Source organism: Protopterus annectens, chromosome 1.part1, assembly GCF_019279795.1.
Source record: "Protopterus annectens isolate FY-2018-M chromosome 1.part1, PAN1.0, whole genome shotgun sequence".
Classification (NCBI taxonomy): domain Eukaryota; kingdom Metazoa; phylum Chordata; order Ceratodontiformes; family Protopteridae; genus Protopterus; species Protopterus annectens.
The window spans coordinates 992,809,147-992,827,959 of NC_056726.1; the positions used below are offsets into that span (position 1 = coordinate 992,809,147).

Consider the following 18,813-nt stretch of genomic DNA (forward strand, 5'->3'; position numbering starts at 1 on the left):
CAGGAACTTTGCATTCTTCTGGTATAGAGATGAGCCCTTTAGGGGATGACAGAGGGGTAAAGTTAGCACTGAACCTATCTGCCAAGATGTTGGCAATATCCGTTGGTTCTGTACATTTAGTGCCATTGTGCTGCAACTCAGAGCAGATCTGAGTGTTGCCATTGAGATTCTTGACATAGCTATAGAATGCTTTGTGGTTGTCTTTAGAGTCAGTGGCGATTTTGATTTCATAACTAGCTTTGGAGGATTTTATGAGGGATCTCAGCTTCTTACTGAAGCTGACCAGGGAGTTTCTCCAGTCAGGGGATTTTACTCTTTTTTGCAACAGTTTCTTTCTTCTGTTGTAGAGTTTGTTTATGGCAGAGGACCACCAGACTGGCTTCCTTTTTTTGGAGGATAGCATCTTGGTTCTGTTCGGGATTGCACGATCCATGCACTCATGTAAGTGCTTAAAGTGCATTTGTGTAGGATTCAGTCATACCTCTATTGTCCGTCAGCATGGGTGTCGTGAAGTTTGCCACTTCTGTCTTAAGAAGTGTGAAGTTGAATTGTTTACTGTGGTTTCCCTAATGGGGGGTGGTGGAGGGATGTGGATGTCTAGGGTGATTAGCTTATGGTCGGATCTGACCAACGAGGAATTGACCTCTGGTGTGGAGCACCGGTTGCCCATGTTGGTAATAACCAGGTCTAGGATATTGCTGCCCCTGGTGGGGGTGTGGATAACTTGATCCATGGCATTGGAATTTATGAATTCCAGAAAACGTTGAACACAGTTAATGGTAGGGTAGTTTGAATCGCCCATTATTAGGGTTAGGTTGTACCCTAATATTTTCCAATGCATTAAGAAATGAGGAGTGGGAATCCTGGGGCATGGTGGGGGATCTGTAGCACGCTACAATTTGGATTGCGGTATTGCCCAGAGTTAGTTGCACTTGGATAATCTCAGATGCATTAATCATGAGCAACTAGCCTGGAGGTGTGGATATCCTTAATGAATATGGACACGCCTCTGCCTTTAGTGTTTTGGTCCAGGTTAGGTGGCCGAAAGGTGTGGTATGAATTATAGCCTGGTAATGCAGGGGTACTCTCTGCAGCCTTGAACCAGGTCTCTGTCACTGCACAGATGTCGATGTTCTCCATTTTAAGGAGTGCCTCAAGAGAGTGCATTTTGAGATTTAGACTTCTAGCACTGAGTAGCAATACCCTCAGATTCTTCTTGCCTGTACCTGTTAGGGTGGTGAATTTGCCATTTGAACCTTGCCTAAAAAAGGCACTATAGGGGTGGCTAGAGCCTTAGCCAGTATCTGGAATCCCAGGGGCGACAGGTGCAGGCTCTCTGGCAAAACATCGTGGCTTGTCGATCATGTCATCCCAGGCAGACAGATACTGGATCCCCTTAGAATGACACCAGAAGCTTAGCCAATTGTTGAAGTCAATCATTTTGTCCTTGTACTGTGGTATCATTCTGGGTGATGGCAGGATGCTACTCAGGGCTAGGGTCATATCTGCCTGGGCTACAAGATCGGACAGCTCCTCCATGTCCCTTTTCATGTAGTCCAAGGAGGTATGTCTCAGGTCATTCACACCAACATGGACAATGAGAGAGTCATATTTGTACTTGTTGTGGGGTGACCCGAGTGCATGCGTTATGTGGCGGACCCTGGCACCAGACAGGCAGCTGACAGTTACTTTCTCCTTGTTTAGCCTGGTGAGTGGAACATCAGTGTGCCTGACTATAGAGTCACCTATGACTAGAGTGTGTTGGGTACGTTGTTATGCCTTATGGGCTGTGGTTGATTGGCACACTGAGTTTGTGGGCTATGTGTCATTTGGGTTGTGGAGATTGCTTGTGTTTCTGCTTTGTAGGTCCCTGTTGCTTGGGCTGGTTTTTACTGAGAGCCTCCGCGAATGTAGGTGTGTGTTTTGAGTTTCTGTGTGTGTGTTTTGGTGGTGTAGGTTTTGAGGGACTATGTGCTAAGTGTGGTGTGGTACAAGTGTTGACCTTCTCCTCTTGACTGTCTAATCCAGTCTTGGGTGAAGAGAGCTTTGCTTCTAGTTTGGCTATGCAAGTGTATCTCTCACAGGTTGTAGTGTTGGGTGGTAGGAGGAGAGGGTTGTCTGTGTACATGAGGCAATTACTGCATTGCCCCAAGATGCCCAGATTCATCAGGTAGACAGGAAAAAAACACCGGGGGCTGACCCTTAGACATGCCTGGATAGGTACTTGTTTAAGTACTAGAAACTGTTTTCCTCTAGACAGTGAGGAAGTTGAGTGCTGTAGTAATTTGTAGCTTATTTAGTGCTTACAATAAGTTCTGAACAAGTGCTGAAACAAAAAACTGGCTAGTTCTAAGAAAATTAAGCTAGAAGGCTTCCCTCCCAACACAGAAAGGCTTGGGGCCCCTAGAAGCCTACTAATAGTCCTGGACACCGTAGATCTATATCCAGGTTAGACTACCCACAGGAAAGGCAGGAAACAAGCTTAGAAAAAGTTTTTTTTTTTTTATAGTGGAAAGAGAGAAAGGAGTACTAGAAACTAAGCTGATTGGCCTTCTCAAAATGTTCTCCCTGTACTGGGTAGAATGAGGTAATGACACGACTGGGAGGAGGGTCCCAGATCAAATTTACACTAGGGGCGGGCAACTGCAAAGCCACCAACTATAAAAACACTATACCAACAGGGGTGGGAGGGTGAGAAAAAAACTGCAGAAATGTTTCTCACAGCTGAAAAGCAGCAGTGAATAAAGAACAAAATAAACAAAAAACAGGATACTTAATGTTATATATTATAGCTCAGAGTTTGCTCAGTGTCCTTCCTTCGATTAGCTCAGTGTAAAAAAAACATTTGGCATATACTTGTATTATTTTTATGTATTAATCAGTTACTTTCTGTGCAGCATTTACTTATTTCAGTTGGTTTCAGTTGTCATTCAAAATGCAACTCACATTTTGATTACATCACATCCTTTTCCATAGAAGCATTTTAAACTTTTTAAGCAGTGTCCTCATTCACTGTTCCTACTACATTGTTTTTATGGCATTTTTCCACTTTATTTCCTTTGTTTTATTTATCTTTTTCCTGGAAAACAGGAGAAGGCTTGACACATTCTCTTTCCTGAAATGATAATAGGTTGTTTTTATTCACATGTTAACTGGAAGCTTGTTCCCTCACCACCTTCTCCTGCCTCCTGTCTGTTGTGTTTCATCTTGTGCCCGACAACAGTCCATGTTGGTTTTTAATCCAATTGTATGGAAGTCTTCAAAGTAGTGCAGTATACAATAACTTGAAATGTAGTATTTTTTTTTTTACGGAATCTTATGTCAGGAAGAAAAATATTTTTTGCTAGTGTGTGTTTGCATTGAAAAGTCATTGCCCATATAAACCACGTGTCTCTGACCTTTAAGTGTCCTCCCCCTACATTTTAAATCACGTATGAGACAGGCAATCTTACATTTATATAAATGAAAAACACTGACACCACTTTAATTGCAATTATACATCAGACATCATTGAAACAACTGCACGACCATACATCACGCTTGATATAGATCTATGTGTGTCAGTTAAGCATTATATGGGTCATTCAAATCCTGCCTTTTAAACCTTGTTCCTTCTCTTTGTATTGTTCCCACATTTTACTATGTAGTGTGCGCCTTCCCAAAGATCCCAATTCCAGTTGTTTTATCTCTGTTACTATATTTACTACTTCTAGTAAAGTTGGTCTTGACTTTGCTTTCCATTTTCTAGTACGCAGCCACCATAATTAGACTCAGCAGGACTTACTATGTCTTGGCAATTCTGATCCTGTATCATAGCTCAAAAAAATCATCTCCCTAGTCAATCCAATATGCTCACCTGGCATCTCCGACAGAGAGGTCTGCAGGGAATCCCTAAAGTCTGCCAGCTCATTACACTCCCAAAAAATAATGTTCCCAGCCACCTGTTTCTTACCTGTCACACCGCCAACATTTGCAATCCACCTGGGGAAACATTCTTTGGATTCTACTTGGGGTATAAAAACTGATCCCCTTCAAAATGTTCATAACATCAAAGCTCAAAACATTGAGACCATAACATCTAAAACTCAACATCAAATTTCATAACATTGAAACTTTGCAACACAACTTCAAAACCTACTAATCACATGTAAATAACATTCCCTCCACCTAAAACAACACCAAAGTAGTAAACACACTTTGTACTACGTTTCTGCAGGGGGGAAAGCTCCCCTGTCCCCACCCCCTGTAAATTAAATATACCAACTCTGAGATCGCACTACAGTGGGGTTATTTTCTGTTCTGAGCTTAGATGTTATGACCATTCGATGTTTTGAAGGGGATCCATAAAAATACCTATGTAAACACTTCCAGGCAAAGATCCTACATCTCCTAGACATTGTTGCATATTTAGGATATACATATATCCCCCATTGTCTCTGTGAATTGCCTATCCAGTCTCTCTTCCCAGTCCTTTCTAAGCACTTATGATTGATTCTTAATCATGCAATATTTTATATGCTGTACTAAGCATTCCTTTTTAAAAGACAGCTTCTGTTCTAGATTCTATTAAAAACTCTATGCTGGTCTTTCATTTAGGACCCCCCCCCCATTTCTCTCTCTTTGGCTATACTCAGATATCAATCCTGGATATGGAAGGCAATCCTCTAACCTGCACTCCAAACAAATTCTTGGCCTCTTCCCATTCCATTATCTTTCCCTTTCTAGTTATTTGCTCCCAGTAGCTTGGTTCTTTCCCTAAACACAATCATCCCTATCGGCAGAATCTCTTTTCCATTCTTGCGTTGGTTTATTTCTTAGAATACTCCCTATTTTAGGACTATAATAGTCTATGATTTTGTTGTTCTCCTTAAGAGTCTGCTTCCCAAATCCCATCATTCCTATTAAGAGTGTTCCCCTTTTCCCTGAAATAGAAATAATTTCCTTCAGTAGCTGTTATGTCTGCAGTTTAATCAGCATAGGTTGGTCTGCTTTCCCAATCACAACTTGGGAATGTTCACTGTGTATGCTCTATGTTGGCATTGTCCTTGGAAAGTCTAGTTCATGAACTGAGAGATTTTCTCAAAGTCTGTATAGTCTTTCACTCCAGTTTGTTCTTGTGCTCTTGTAAACCTCAACTTTGTATGCGATTGGCCTATCCTTGAGGTTAGCTGGTTTCTGTGCCATTTTTTCATATTCTAGTTCCATTTTTTCTTTCATGCCCTTTACAGCGGTTTACGTTTCAACTATATGCTGTGAATGTCTGATTAAAACACCTTTTGTTTCTTGAAGTCTTCTGATATTTGCCTCCATTTATTCGAACAGAAACCAACTTATCTTAAAAATCTCAAGAGTGCATTTGGTCAATCTTTCTGTTTGGGGTGACTAAAGAGGTTTTGCCTTCAGCTGCCATTACCATATATCTATGCAGGTAGTGCACTTGCCTTAGGTGCAGAATGCTGTGGGTTCTGTTCCCACACCAGGTAGAGGATTGCTGACACTGTAGTGCAGTATGGGGGGGGGGTGCTGCACTCCTGGTTGCGCCATCCTTCATAGGAGACGTTAAAAACGGAGGCCCCCATCTGCCTGAGTTGGTGGTAGCTCAGGTGATCCTACAGCACCTGTTGAAAAAGAATAGAGGAAATTCTCCAATGCCCTGGCCAAAATTCCCCCAGTGGTGTAAATACCACCAAGAGTCGTCCCCCCCCCCCCAAAAAAAAAGTCTACTAGCCTAGTTGGACTAACCAACTCAAAAGGAAGAATTAAAATGGTTAGTAGTAACATTTTTTCTATACAAGTTTTCTACCATTTGCACATTTATTAACACACATTCCTTAAGTTACAATCTTTCACTCAGCTTGCTTTTCCTTCATGAGCCTAAGCTTCCTTCCACACCTTCCATCCAGGTATGTCATTTAGATACATTCTGTTCCAGCTGCCATTCCCACCTACTGTACTTCATTCTTACACATACCCCTACTTTAAACTATAATACTTCTTCATATCACTATCTCTGATGCGCTCTTATTTCCATAACATTAACTTGAATTTATCTTTCCCAATAACTGAAGTCTGAGGTATGCCAGCTAAATTACTCTGTCTTTTAGACTTACTTTAGTACATCAGGCTGTCATGCATCCTTTTTAATTGCTCTTTTGCTTTTGTAATTAACTGTGGAGGGGAATTAGTTTCTGGCTGATCCTTTAGCCATCACCCAGACCATAAGGACAAGGGGCAGGTACAATACATATATAGCAACAATGTAGTGTAGCCCGTTATTCTGGCTTTGGGAGGTGGGAGGAGACATGGATACCTGGGCAAAACCCATGGAAGGCATGGATAGAGCAACCCCAAAGTTAAAATAGTAAAACCACGTTGGCAGATATCTTACCAAGCTGAGAAATGTTCTCCTGTACTGGGTAGAATGAGGTAATGACACGACTGGGAGGAGGGTCCCAGATCAAATTTACACTAGGGGCGGGCAACTGCAAAGCCACCAACTATAAAAACACTATACCAACAGGGGTGGGAGGGTGAGAAAAAAACTGCAGAAATGTTTCTCACAGCTGAAAAGCAGCAGTGAATAAAGAACAAAATAAACAAAAAACAGGATACTTAATGTTATATATTATAGCTCAGAGTTTGCTCAGTGTCCTTCCTTCGATTAGCTCAGTGTAAAAAAAAACATTTGGCATATACTTGTATTATTTTTATGTATTAATCAGTTACTTTCTGTGCAGCATTTACTTATTTCAGTTGGTTTCAGTTGTCATTCAAAATGCAACTCACATTTTGATTACATCACATCCTTTTCCATACAAGCATTTTAAACTTTTTAAGCAGTGTCCTCATTCACTGTTCCTACTACATTGTTTTTATGGCATTTTTCCACTTTATTTCCTTTGTTTTATTTATCTTTTTCCTGGAAACCAGGAGAAGGCTTGACACATTCTCTTTCCTGAAATGATAATAGGTTGTTTTTATTCACATGTTAACTGGAAGCTTGTTCCCTCACCACCTTCTCCTGCCTCCTGTCTGTTGTGTTTCATCTTGTGCCTGACAACAGTCCATGTTGGTTTTTAATCCAATTGTATGGAAGTCTTCAAAGTAGTGCAGTATACAATAACTTGAAATGTAGTATTTTTTTTTTTTTTTTACAGAATCTTGTCAGGAAGAAAAATATTTTTTGCTAGTGTGTGTTTGCATTGAAAAGTCATTGCCCATATAAACCATGTGTCTCTGACCTTTAAGTGTCCTCCCCCTACATTTTAAATCACGTATGAGACAGGCAATCTTACATTTATATAAATGAAAAACACTGACACAGTTAAACATTATATGGGTCATTCAAATCCTGCCTTTTAAACCTTGTTCCTTCTCTTTGTATTGTTCCCACATTTTACTATGTAGTGTGCGCCTTCCCAAAGATCCCAATTCCAGTTGTTTTATCTCTGTTACTATATTCACTACTTCTAGTAAAGTTGGTCTTGACTTTGCTTTCCATTTTCTAGTACGCAGCCACCATAATTAGACTCAGCAGGACTTACTATGTCTTGGCAATTCTGATCCTGTATCATAGCTCAAAAATCATCTCCCTAGTCAATCCAATATGTTCACCTGGCATCTCCGACAGAGAGGTCTGCAGGGAATCCCTAAAGTCTGCCAGCTCATTACACTCCCAAAAAATAATGTTGCCAGCCACCTGTTTCTTACCTGTCACACGGCCAACATTTGCAATCCACCTGAGGAAACCTTCTTTGGATTCTACTTGGGGTATAAAAACTGATCCCCTTCAAAACGTTCATAACATCAAAGCTCAAAACATTGAGACCATAACATCTAAAACTCATAACATCAAATTTCATAACATTGAAACTTTGCAACACAACTTCAAAACCTACTAATCACATGTAAATAACATTCCCTCCACCTAAAACAACACCAAAGTAGTAAACGCACTTTGTACTACGTTTCTGCAGGGGGGAAAGCTCCCCTGTCCCCACCCCCTGTAAATTAAATCTACCAACTCTGAGATCGCACTACAGTGGGGTTATTTTCTGTTCTGAGCTTAGATGTTATGACCATTCGATGTTTTGAAGGGGATCCATAAAAATACCTATGTAAACACTTCCAGGTAAAGATCCTACATCTCCTAGACATTGTTGCATATTTAGGATATACATATATCCCCCATTGTCTCTGTGAATTGCCTATCCAGTCTCTCTTCCCAGTCCTTTCTAAGCACTTATGATTGATTCTTAATCATGCAATATTTTATATGCTGTACTAAGCATTCCTTTTTAAAGACAGCTTCTGTTCTAGATTCTATTAAAAACTCTATGCTGGTCTTTCATTTAGGACCCCCCCCCCATTTCTCTCTCTTTGGCTATACTCAGATATCAATCCTGGATATGGAAGGCAATCCTCTAACCTGCACTCCAAACAAATTCTTGGCCTCTTCCCATTCTATTATCTTTCCCTTTCTAGTTATTTGCTCCCAGTAGCTTGGTTCTTTCCCTAAACACAATCATCCCTATCGGCAGAATCTCTTTTCCATTCTTGCGTTGGTTTAGTTCTTAGAATACTCCCTATTTTAGGACTATAATAGTCTATGATTTTGTTGTTCTCCTTAAGAGTCTGCTTCCCAAATCCCATCATTCCTATTAAGAGTGTTCCCCTTGTCCCTGAAATAGAAATAATTTCCTTCAGTAGCTGTTATGTCTGCAGTTTAATCAGCATAGGTTGGCCTGCTTTCCCAATCACAACTTGGGAATGTTCACTGCGTATGCTCTATGTTGGCATTGTCCTTGGAAAGTCTAGTTCATGAACTGAGAGATTTTCTCAAAGTCTGTATAGTCTTTCACTCCAGTTTGTTGTGGATGACTACCAACACCAGTCGAACAAATTTAACAGGCATGACCTCCCCTTGATGAAACCAAACTGTGTGGGATAGAGTGTTCCTTCTTTAATTTCTTCTAGCACTTCCTTGTATTAGCTTATATGTTTGCTGTCTTTAAACTGTAAACGATCATTACTATTGGCATTACATTGTATCTTCCTAATATCACTACATTGTTGTTGTGCAGATAAATTGCCACACTCTCTGAAATGCATTAAAGGAAAACTCCACCCTCTCCTACAGTTTAACTCCATCCTTGGGTTTCTTCTCCCTACAACATGGTTCCAGTATTGTGTAGGTACCAGAAATATGCTTGTACTTTTTAAAACTTTTATTTTCTTGCATTGGAATCAAAGGAAGGGAAAGTCCACCTACTTCTTTTAAGCTTCGCTTCTCAAATACTTTGCAGAGGAATTCATCTCCACCTGCACAACATATTGTAGACATGGTTAAATATGTAGTTTACCTTGTCAGGTACTGCTGTTACTCTTAGGTGGGAAATTAATACTGCTAATGTCAGGAACACAGCAGATGATATGAAAAAAAAAAAAAAAAAACTGTGAAACTCTTTCCATTGTTTTTATTTGAGAGAGGAGGAGAACTTAACACCCCCCTTTCATAGCACAACAAAGCAATTAAATCAGAGATTTAAAGGCAGTTATTTATTTATAGCCTGGGTACCTTTTTGGCTAGGCTTGTATAGGCCCTAGGGCTGATAAGTTCATAGGTAGGTAACTAGGCTATTTATTGACATTTGTTTACCGGGAATGTCCACTGGGCCACGCTAGCCCATTTTCAGTGGAGGCCCCCACAATAACAGGTAGAAATGACAAATCTCAGTATTGTACACAGTAAGAGTATCTGACACAGAAATAGAACTTGTCAATATTCATATAAAGTCACAAATTGCACAAAAAGCAGTACATAATGGTTTCAGTAGCTTCAGTATTTGGCTAGAAAAATAACTATATAGTATAAAGTGAAACAATGGCACAAAAGTACAACCTATTAAGTTGATTAAAAAAATATAAAAGTTTCCTAAACTTCTATTTACATAGTATAGGGTGACCATGGAGAAAACCATATAAACCTAGAGTAAGGGGTATAAGTTACAGGGGAGAAAGGAGGTGGGCTTGAGTGAAGACAGACATACTGTTTTAAAAATAGGTTAGAATTTAGGTAACTGCTGAAGGAGTTGAGCAGTTACATATCCACGAAAAGGAGAGGTAGCTGTGGAGGGTAGCTTTGAAGATAGCTGGCTCTGGTTGTAATTGGATTGGAGCTGGAAGGTTGTTCCAGATTTTGGAGATGGTCCACGAGTATAATTGGCCTGCAAGGAGTTCTGGCTTATGTATTTGGAGCAGAAGGAAGTTGGTGCTCAGAGAGAAGAGAACAGGCCAAATTATACAGGGAAAAAATGGAGCTGAGAGCTGGACAGTCATGAGGTTTATAGATCAGTGTACGAGTGGCGGAAAGCTGGAGAAAGAGAAGATTTGGGGGGGGGGGGGTTTCAAGCCATTCCAGTTGCTTTAAGGCAGTACAGTGGTGATTTGTGGCGAATTTAGCAATTTTGTTATAGCAAGTGTCCAGTTTGGCCATTAAAGGAAGACTGCTTACATTTTTATATAGTCACAATTTAAAGATATATGTGCATTTGTGTAGACACACATGCAGTTACACAATATTTCCATTTTGATTTCTTTTTTTATTTAAAGGACATGAAGTACACACACACAAGCATATAATCAGTTATTTACATGAAACTTAAGATAGTAGAGTTGAGCATTATTAATGTACAAATTCTAGTAAATGTTGCTTAACATTTTACTGATGAACTGTCACACATGGGCTCTATGTTGCACATGCAATCTGTCAGTGCCTTTGTGTCAGTACTTTTTTTTTCTGTTAAATGCATTTCTTACATGTTTTATCTTTGCCAGTGTAACTTGAGTTATGGCTGAAAAGGGTCCCGAGACCAGTTCACTTTCCTGGTTACCAAAGTATAAATAAATATGAACAAAGTATAAATAAGAAATACAAAAAATGGGGGGGGGTGAACATGACAGAAATAGTTAAATGAACTAGTAAAGCAGATTTTAATTCTGCATCATTCATGAGAGGAGGAAAAAAAAAAAAAAAAAAAAAACACACTTACCACTACAGGCACCGGGAAGTAACAAACCGACTTAGTTTGGAGTCCTACTACCCGTCACCTATAAATTACAGCAATCATTTAGGGCAGTGACAGTTTTTACACCTCAGCATGAGTGTGTGAGGGAAGGTCTGTCAATTACTTTAGAACTACAAAACATCCTTTTATAAAAGCCTGATATTTACCTGCCTTATTTTGCTGGAAGTAGCTATCAGCTATTTATGTCACAGAAATGGCTCTGACGCACATAAATGAGGCTCAGTCAGGGAAACATAGAAGTAGGTGCGTTTAGATTATAGTACTTCACACTCCTGCCAAAACAACACTGCTTCCTTATGTCTAGCATGATTCATATAAAGAGGATTTGAAATGTATTCTGGGAAGAAGGAATGAAACAAAGATCACATTACCAAGGCAGGCCCCCATCATCTGCCATTTTAAGGGAAACGCATTAAAATTGTAAAAGAAGCACAGAGTGATTTTGAGGCATTAAAATGGTTCATAAACTAAGATACAATGAAAAAACATTTGTTTTTAGTTATAAGGTGGAGTTTTCCTTTACCAACTCAACAGGAAAGGAAAACCCTGGGCCTTATTTGGGGATTGAACCCAGGACTCCCCCATCCTGTATTCTGTGTTGTTGTCACTGCCACTGGACCAACAAGGAGTCTATGAACAGTTAGGTGTCATGCTTTCCCCAAGAGCAGTTACAGATTACGAAGAATTGTAGCTGTTGAAAGTTGTGAATGCCTTTCTGGCCTGGGTCATGGTTAAAATGGTCAAAGTCAGTCAATAAAAAAAAATTTTTTTAGACCTTTGGTAAACATTTTCTCCCTCTGTGTTAATGTAAATGCGTCATTTTATACACTGACATCACGTGTTGCCAAATTAATATTGGCTTTATACTGTCTACAATGTGCACAAACATCCCTTAGTGCAGTCTGTATGAATCATGCAGTATTAAATCAGATGTGTTTATACTGAACCATGCATTATTTATTTTGTATTTTATTATATTGAATTTGTTATTGTACAATATTCTAAACTTTCCTCTGTTGGCTGCCGCTAAAAATGGGTTATTCCCAGCTAAACCATAGATCAGTAAAATACAAACAGACAAATAAATAGGCAAGGAAGTAGAAAAAAAAAACTGTGGGGCAGTTTTTTTCTAGTTATGCCATTATACATGAATTGTGACACTTGCTTACAGAAAAAAAAACCTTGGCAAGGTTCATCAGAAAAGAATGAACTTTATTTAACTTGAGCTGGTAAGTAAACAGTTTCATAAAAATGGCATGGTCAGTGATGGCAACAGTGCACATTTTCACAGGGGTATATGTGGTGGTATCATCATTTTAAAGACGTTTGCTAATTGCACTTTGAAAGTGACCACATGACAGCTACTCAGTGAAATTATTCTGATACTGAGCGGCAGTTGATGAAATGCAGAAATTGCAGGTTTTAAAAGACTTGTAATGCAAAGCATGAGAGAGAGAGAGAGAGAAAAACAAACAAGTGTTTATTTGCAAAAGTAAGATATGGTAGTTATATAAAAATCTGGACAAAGGCCCATGAAAAGTAGGTACAAATCTGTACGCTGATTAACATAACATTTGCATACATACTTATGTAGCCCCGCCGACTACAAATGGAATTGTGGGATATCAACTTTCAAACGCAGACTAAACAACCAAAATATGGCCCCAGAGAATCATTTGGTATGCAGTGACCTAGTATATCAATTAAAAACATGACATTTTAGACTGTGGATCTTAACACGATACCCCAACAATATACATTTACATTAATTTCTGTTGCACTTCACTATAAAGAAAAAATACAGACTATGTATTACAAAGTGTAGATACATATGGGCTTCTACCCAGTCAGACTTTCTGGTTATCAAATGTCAATAAATAAATGGAAATATTCAGGCATGTATGCCTTTATATATAAAGCACTATTCAAAAAAAAAACTGCTGCAATGGTAGTTCATATCATTTCAAAACATGCTTATATTTCTCGACTTATTATAGTTAAAAAAATTCTTAGTATGAAAACCTGAAATTTAATCAAAAAAGTAATGGATAGAAGTATGAACATTAATGTTCTTTTCAAGTGTCACAGTGTTACAGCATCTATGCCCATAAAAGACATATTAGCTGCTATCTAGTAAACTGCAACTCAAGGGCTAATAGAACCTGCATTAGCACCAATGATTTGGAAAAGGGAATCTAGTTTATTGCAGTTTTGTTTACACAAAGCAGATCATTCATAGTGTAAACTTATCGATGCACTCAGATCAGCGTTTCCAATTTATTATCAATGTTTTTGAGAGAGACATTGATACATGGCATATTTACTGCAGTGCTTAAAAACATAGCTGAAGTAAGCTATCACTAATCAGTGTCACAGGTGCTTATGATAGTCCATCTAATTACTTCATTAGTCCTCTCCACTTCACAAACTCTAGACTACAGAAAGTATCTCATTGATAGCTCATAGCATTAATGCACTGTACTAACTGCTAATCATTTGTGTTGCAGGAGTTCTAATTTAAAAACAAAACTGACATAATGGGAACAACAATTTTGGAACACAGAATGAATTCTCATGTTTTCTTTCCTTCTTATTTGCTTACAAAAATCCATATAAAGTAATGTAAAACCAGGAGGAGCATGTTTAGTATTTGAAAATGTATTAATCTGACAAAAGCATAAATTAGCTGGAACTCAGAACTTCTGCTCCTTACATGCATTTCCTTCACAAACCTTGGGGTGGTATCTTCCACAAACCTTGGGGTGGTATCTTCCACAATGAGACAAAATTATTAACTTATATTATATGAAGGCACATACAAATTATCTAGAAGAGTGAGTCTGAAACACTAATCTGTCTTAAATGCTCTCAGCTCTTAAATGTCTAGATATTGGTTAACATTGCTAATCCATTCAGAACAGAAAGAAACTGCACGGCAGTGAATTATATTAAACTAGTGCAACTGATATAGTTATCCTGGAAGAAATAAAATATACAAAAGCCTTTTCATCTCGCCTAAAAAGTTACACTCTATTTTAGTAAAGATATGTGTTCAAACCAAGCTGGGTTTCAGACAGCCTGCACTAAATGTGTATACAGCATGCTCATTTGTCATTATTTACTTATTTATTTTACATTTGTTAACCGAGCTAGTCTAGCTGGATATATCTCCATTTTCAGTAGAGGCCCGGGGAGAAAAGCTCCAAGTATTAATACATAGTTTAATAAAAAGTAAACATAAAAGTAATTACAGCGAAAATAGCAAGAAGGAAGTAAAGTAAAAAAAAAATTGGGAGATTAATAACACAATAGTCTTACACACAAGTGAGATACAAGATCCCACATACTATGTCATGGGCAAAGCATAGTACTTTTTATAAAGTAACATAATTAGAAAGCATAATGAATAGACTGAGGATAAGTAAGGAAGAGAAGGAAAGATAGGAAAAGTATCAGAGTTACTATAGGATGAGTTTATGGATTTAATTATCTTCCTAGGGCTAAATAAGAGAGTTACTTTATGAAAGAGAGGCAGAATTTACACCTATGAAAGAGTGGAGAAACACTCAGAGATAAATAGTCAGCTGGTCAGTTCACTATCTTAATGTATAGTTGAGGGGCTAGGAGACCTCAACTGGGTTATTGGGTAAAGATGGAAGAGAGGGGAGGGAGACAAGAAAAGGAAGAGCAAGGCTAGTCTGGCTTAGTGCAGGAGCATATCCATTTTTTATTGAGATACTTTTTGGGATTCTTCTTGAAAATAGGAAGAGAAGTCAGAAATGAGATATCAGAGAGTAATTTGTTCCATAGTTTTCCAATTGAGTTGGAGAACAAGCTATCTCCTGCAGAGTTATTAGTTGTAGTCCTGTTGATCAAAAGTTTGTTAGAGGAGCATAGATGTTGCAGGTTATAAGGGGTAATAAGGCTGGTGAGTATCGGAGTTTTAGTGAGTTGGTACAGGGTTTTGTGAGCTATTATAAGTTGTTGTAGTTCGATCTGATTGTGAAGTTCTAGCCAGCAAAGTTGTCTTAGATTGAGGCAGTGATGGGTCCTAAAAGGAGATCCGGTAGCAAATCTAGCAATGTTGTTGTACGATATAACTAGTTTATTAAGGTTTTATTTTGACAGGTTGGTATAAATAGGGCATGCATAGAGTAAAGTAGAGATAAGATTTGGCTAGGGTAATTCTAGTAGCTGGGGTAAGAAATGGTTTGATTCGATATAGGGTTCCTATTTTTTGTTCAGTTTTTATAGTAGAGTTAATGTGATTTTCAAAATTAAGTTCATTGTCTATTGTAATTCCAAGTAATTTTGTGGTGGTGTCAGGAGAAACACTAGTATTGTTGTTGGAAGTGACAGAGAAATTTAGGGGGATTTGCTTACTAAGTGCAGATGGTTGCTTTGAAAAACATAGCTTTCCTTACGCTGCAAAGAAATAAGTGTTTCATACACAGCTCAGCATCAGTAACCACTGAAGTTATAAAAACAAGTACTATATTTTCATAGGTGTAAACTGGGGTATATACTCCATGCTCAAAGCCTCACACGGTTTGCCATGCTTCAAAATTCGCGGACGCCGCAAGAAGAAAGACTGAAAAAAATGGCGTCGGCTGCTTTTTTACCCGAACCAACAGAGATGATGTCGTGGGTGAGTCACGACATCAGCAGAAGCGGACCCCGACTGCCCGACTGCGGGACTGCAGGGCGACTGCAGGGCGACTAGGACCCGGCTACTATGACTGCATGGATCCTCTCAATGTTTCTCCTCAGAAGCATCTTGTATGCATTGCTTGAAAAAAATCTTTTTTTATATTCTATGCACATGCTTCCTACTGACAAGATGAAACACTGCCTGGGAATATACTAAAATTGGAACGATACAGAGATTAGCATTCCAAAAGACACGAGTCGTATGACCAAGCTTAGTTTTTTGTTTTTTTTTTAGTCACTCTAATACTGAACTAGGTCTTAAAAAACTAAATAAAAAAAAACACACACACACATAGTAATAGACATTGTGTTGTTAAACTTGATATTATTGCTGCCGTTCACTTTTCTGTTACAGGCCTGCCAAGGTTATCCTATTTCAGGTTGTGCTGCAGCTTGAAATTAATAGTAAAATGCAGGCATCTTTATGCTGAGACTACCACATGCATACACACACGCAAACACACAGTACCTGGTCCTTGCAGCTGAAAAAAAGGACAGTCACAGAAAAAATGCTGATATTCCATACACAGTAGTACTTGGATCCATTCTCCGGCTCACACACTGTCTATGCTACTACTGCCTGGATCCTCCTTGCAAAAAATCTCCCGACTCTGCTCATATGCATGGCTGCAACTTAAATATAAGGTCAGTCGGGTTGCAAAAAGAACAGCCATTGATTTGAAATTGCTCGCACGCAGCACACACACTGCGTACAGTGGAGCTATTTCCGACAGGCTGTTCACAGGGCTGACATCACTGATGTCATTGCGCACGCCTCGCCACGCGATGACATGGGCCGGGAAAATCGGAAATTAAGGGGTGCCACTCGGGAATCGTGGCACCCCATTTTTTGAACCTCAGAACCGGTAATGACCGAGAAATTCGGTACGGTTGATGTTTTTCTTGTTACATTGACTGATGTAATTATTACTTATCATTTCTTCCCAGGCTGAACTAGGTCCACTTGGATCACTGTTTTACCCCCATTAACAACCAAACAAATAAGTGACATTTCTTTATTGCAGGAAGTTGGCACCAAAATGTCTCTGGACGAGTTGATATACTTGGCGGTACTGTTTTCCTCCATCCTAATTGGATTTTTCTTTAAACGTACAGGTAGGAGATCTTGGTTGCATTTGTTGAAAACTTGTGATGTTGGTACACGTACTTGCTTGTGCTATGTCTAGTAATAGCAGTGCCTCAGTTTAGTATGTTGTATGTACATGTATGTAAGTGCGTGTAAATGACATACATCTGATTGCATGTGTATACCTAGTTGTAAATGTACTAAGGTGGTAACTTGAGTCTCTTCATGCAGGTATATGTAAAATGTGATTCCCTTGTAAAGGGTTTTTGGGGTGAGTGTCCTGGATTTGAGAGTACTTCTAAGTAACTACAGGTTTGTTTTAGTGTAAATCTAAATTTTAGCTTTTACTATCCGGTTATATCTTTGGGGGATGATACAGACAGTTATCGTATTTCTCTCCAGTTACTGCTTTTTAAATTAAACCAGTCTAGAGTGGTTATGTACTTTTGATTTATGTTGCTCTTGAATGGCTTTGGGTAGGTTGGCTTTTTAGAATGTTTGTTAAACAAAGCCTGCCAACTGACTTTGAGCTGTTAACAAGATCTTTGGTAGAAGTACTTTGTTCCAGAAGTGATCTGAGATTACTGTTTAGTAACATTACTGGTTTCAAATTAAATATATGCACTTAGAATCCTGAGCCAGTCAAACCCAGGGCTACAAAATTAAACTTGTTAGCAGTTCTTAAATTTAAGAGCCTGTGCTAAACTGATAGCCAGTTGATTTCCTTCCTCATTCTCAGTTTACCTGCTAGTTGCAACTGTGAGGAAGTCACTTGATATGTTACTCGTGAAGCACCCTTAGAAAGAGGTACTTGTTTTTAGATGTCCGTCTTGATAAAGAAGTGAATACAAGCACTGAGTAGTTGTAGGAACTCTTGTCATGAGGAAAGATATCGAGCCAAAAGCCGTGTTGAGTGAGGAGAGGAAGGGCCACTTGTATCCATCAGTGGAGGTACACTAAGGTCAGAAGGAATGATGATGAGCAGCTGGAGAACGAGTAATAAAATGTGACGGGATAAAATGGTGCTTCATGGTAAAATTCTGTGTAGAACTCATTCCTGGGACTGGAGGTGGCTGGGGAGAGTAGCAGATCCAGTCAGAAAGATGGCTTAAAGAGGCAGAGTTAGCAGAAAGGGATGTAATGAGTACATGGAGCTTCCTGTGTGTGCCACATTATTACCTGCTCCACCAGACAAGGACATTTGGAACAAATTACTGACTACATTAAAACAAAATGTATGCCACTGCTTTCTGGGAGGGAATTTGATCCATGTTAATGAAACTGTTGTTAAACCTCAAAACAGAAACTTGAGTGATCCCAGCAACACCCATTGTTGGTAACAATTTAATATTCTGAGACGTTTGTGTGGGTCCTGGAATAGCGAGACTTAATGGCTGAAAATGTAGACTTTTGAGATTGCCATTTCATGAAACATTTTCTTTTGTCTGAGATGTGGCGATCTCAAGAGTTGTTGTATATCAGTTTGGGAGAATGTGGGGGGACTAGCCCCTGCAAAAAACAACTTTAAAGGAAAACAGCGATGTCTAAGTTACATTAGCTGTTCTGCTGTATTTTCAGGCTTTTTTTATAATTGAAGGGCTTTTTATAATTGAAGGGCTCGCACTTACTTGGAATTACAATCAGGATCACCCGCTATTAAAACCGGTAGCCTTGTTTGACTGTCTCTTTCAAAATAAAATGTTCTCCATGTTGCATAATACCAGAACAAAAAATATTTTTTTGTCTCAGAAGAAATGCTCCCATTATTATTTTGAGTTTTTTCTTGACACCTTACTTAGATAATCCACATTGATTCACCCTTATCAAGTGACCATATACAGTGAAAGCCCCAGTACTCATCCAGCCACAAAAATGGCCATATGCAGCAAAATCCTTCCTTAGTGAATAGCTGCATGCATTGTTTGTTTA

The 18,813-nt window shown here is 38.9% G+C and overlaps 1 protein-coding gene and 1 long non-coding RNA gene across 3 annotated transcripts in view; one reads left to right on the forward strand and one right to left on the reverse strand.

Moving 5' to 3' along the window:
* LOC122808511 overlaps positions 1–18,813 on the reverse strand; it is a 100,256-nt gene that overhangs the window by 73,824 nt on the left and 7,619 nt on the right. The window lies entirely within an intron of this gene.
* The window catches only part of MBOAT7 (membrane bound O-acyltransferase domain containing 7), a 303,330-nt gene continuing 300,939 nt past the window's right edge, over positions 16,423–18,813 (forward strand). Inside the window, exons 1-2 of one of the 2 annotated variants that reach the window (XM_044079454.1) lie at positions 16,423–16,682; positions 16,823–16,913. In XM_044079454.1, coding sequence (XP_043935389.1) covers positions 16,838–16,913 — 76 coding nt within the window. In that variant the 5' untranslated portion in view covers positions 16,423–16,682; positions 16,823–16,837. Of the gene's footprint in view, positions 16,914–18,813 lie in introns of both variants that reach the window. The other variant, XM_044079462.1, reaches the window with a different exon arrangement.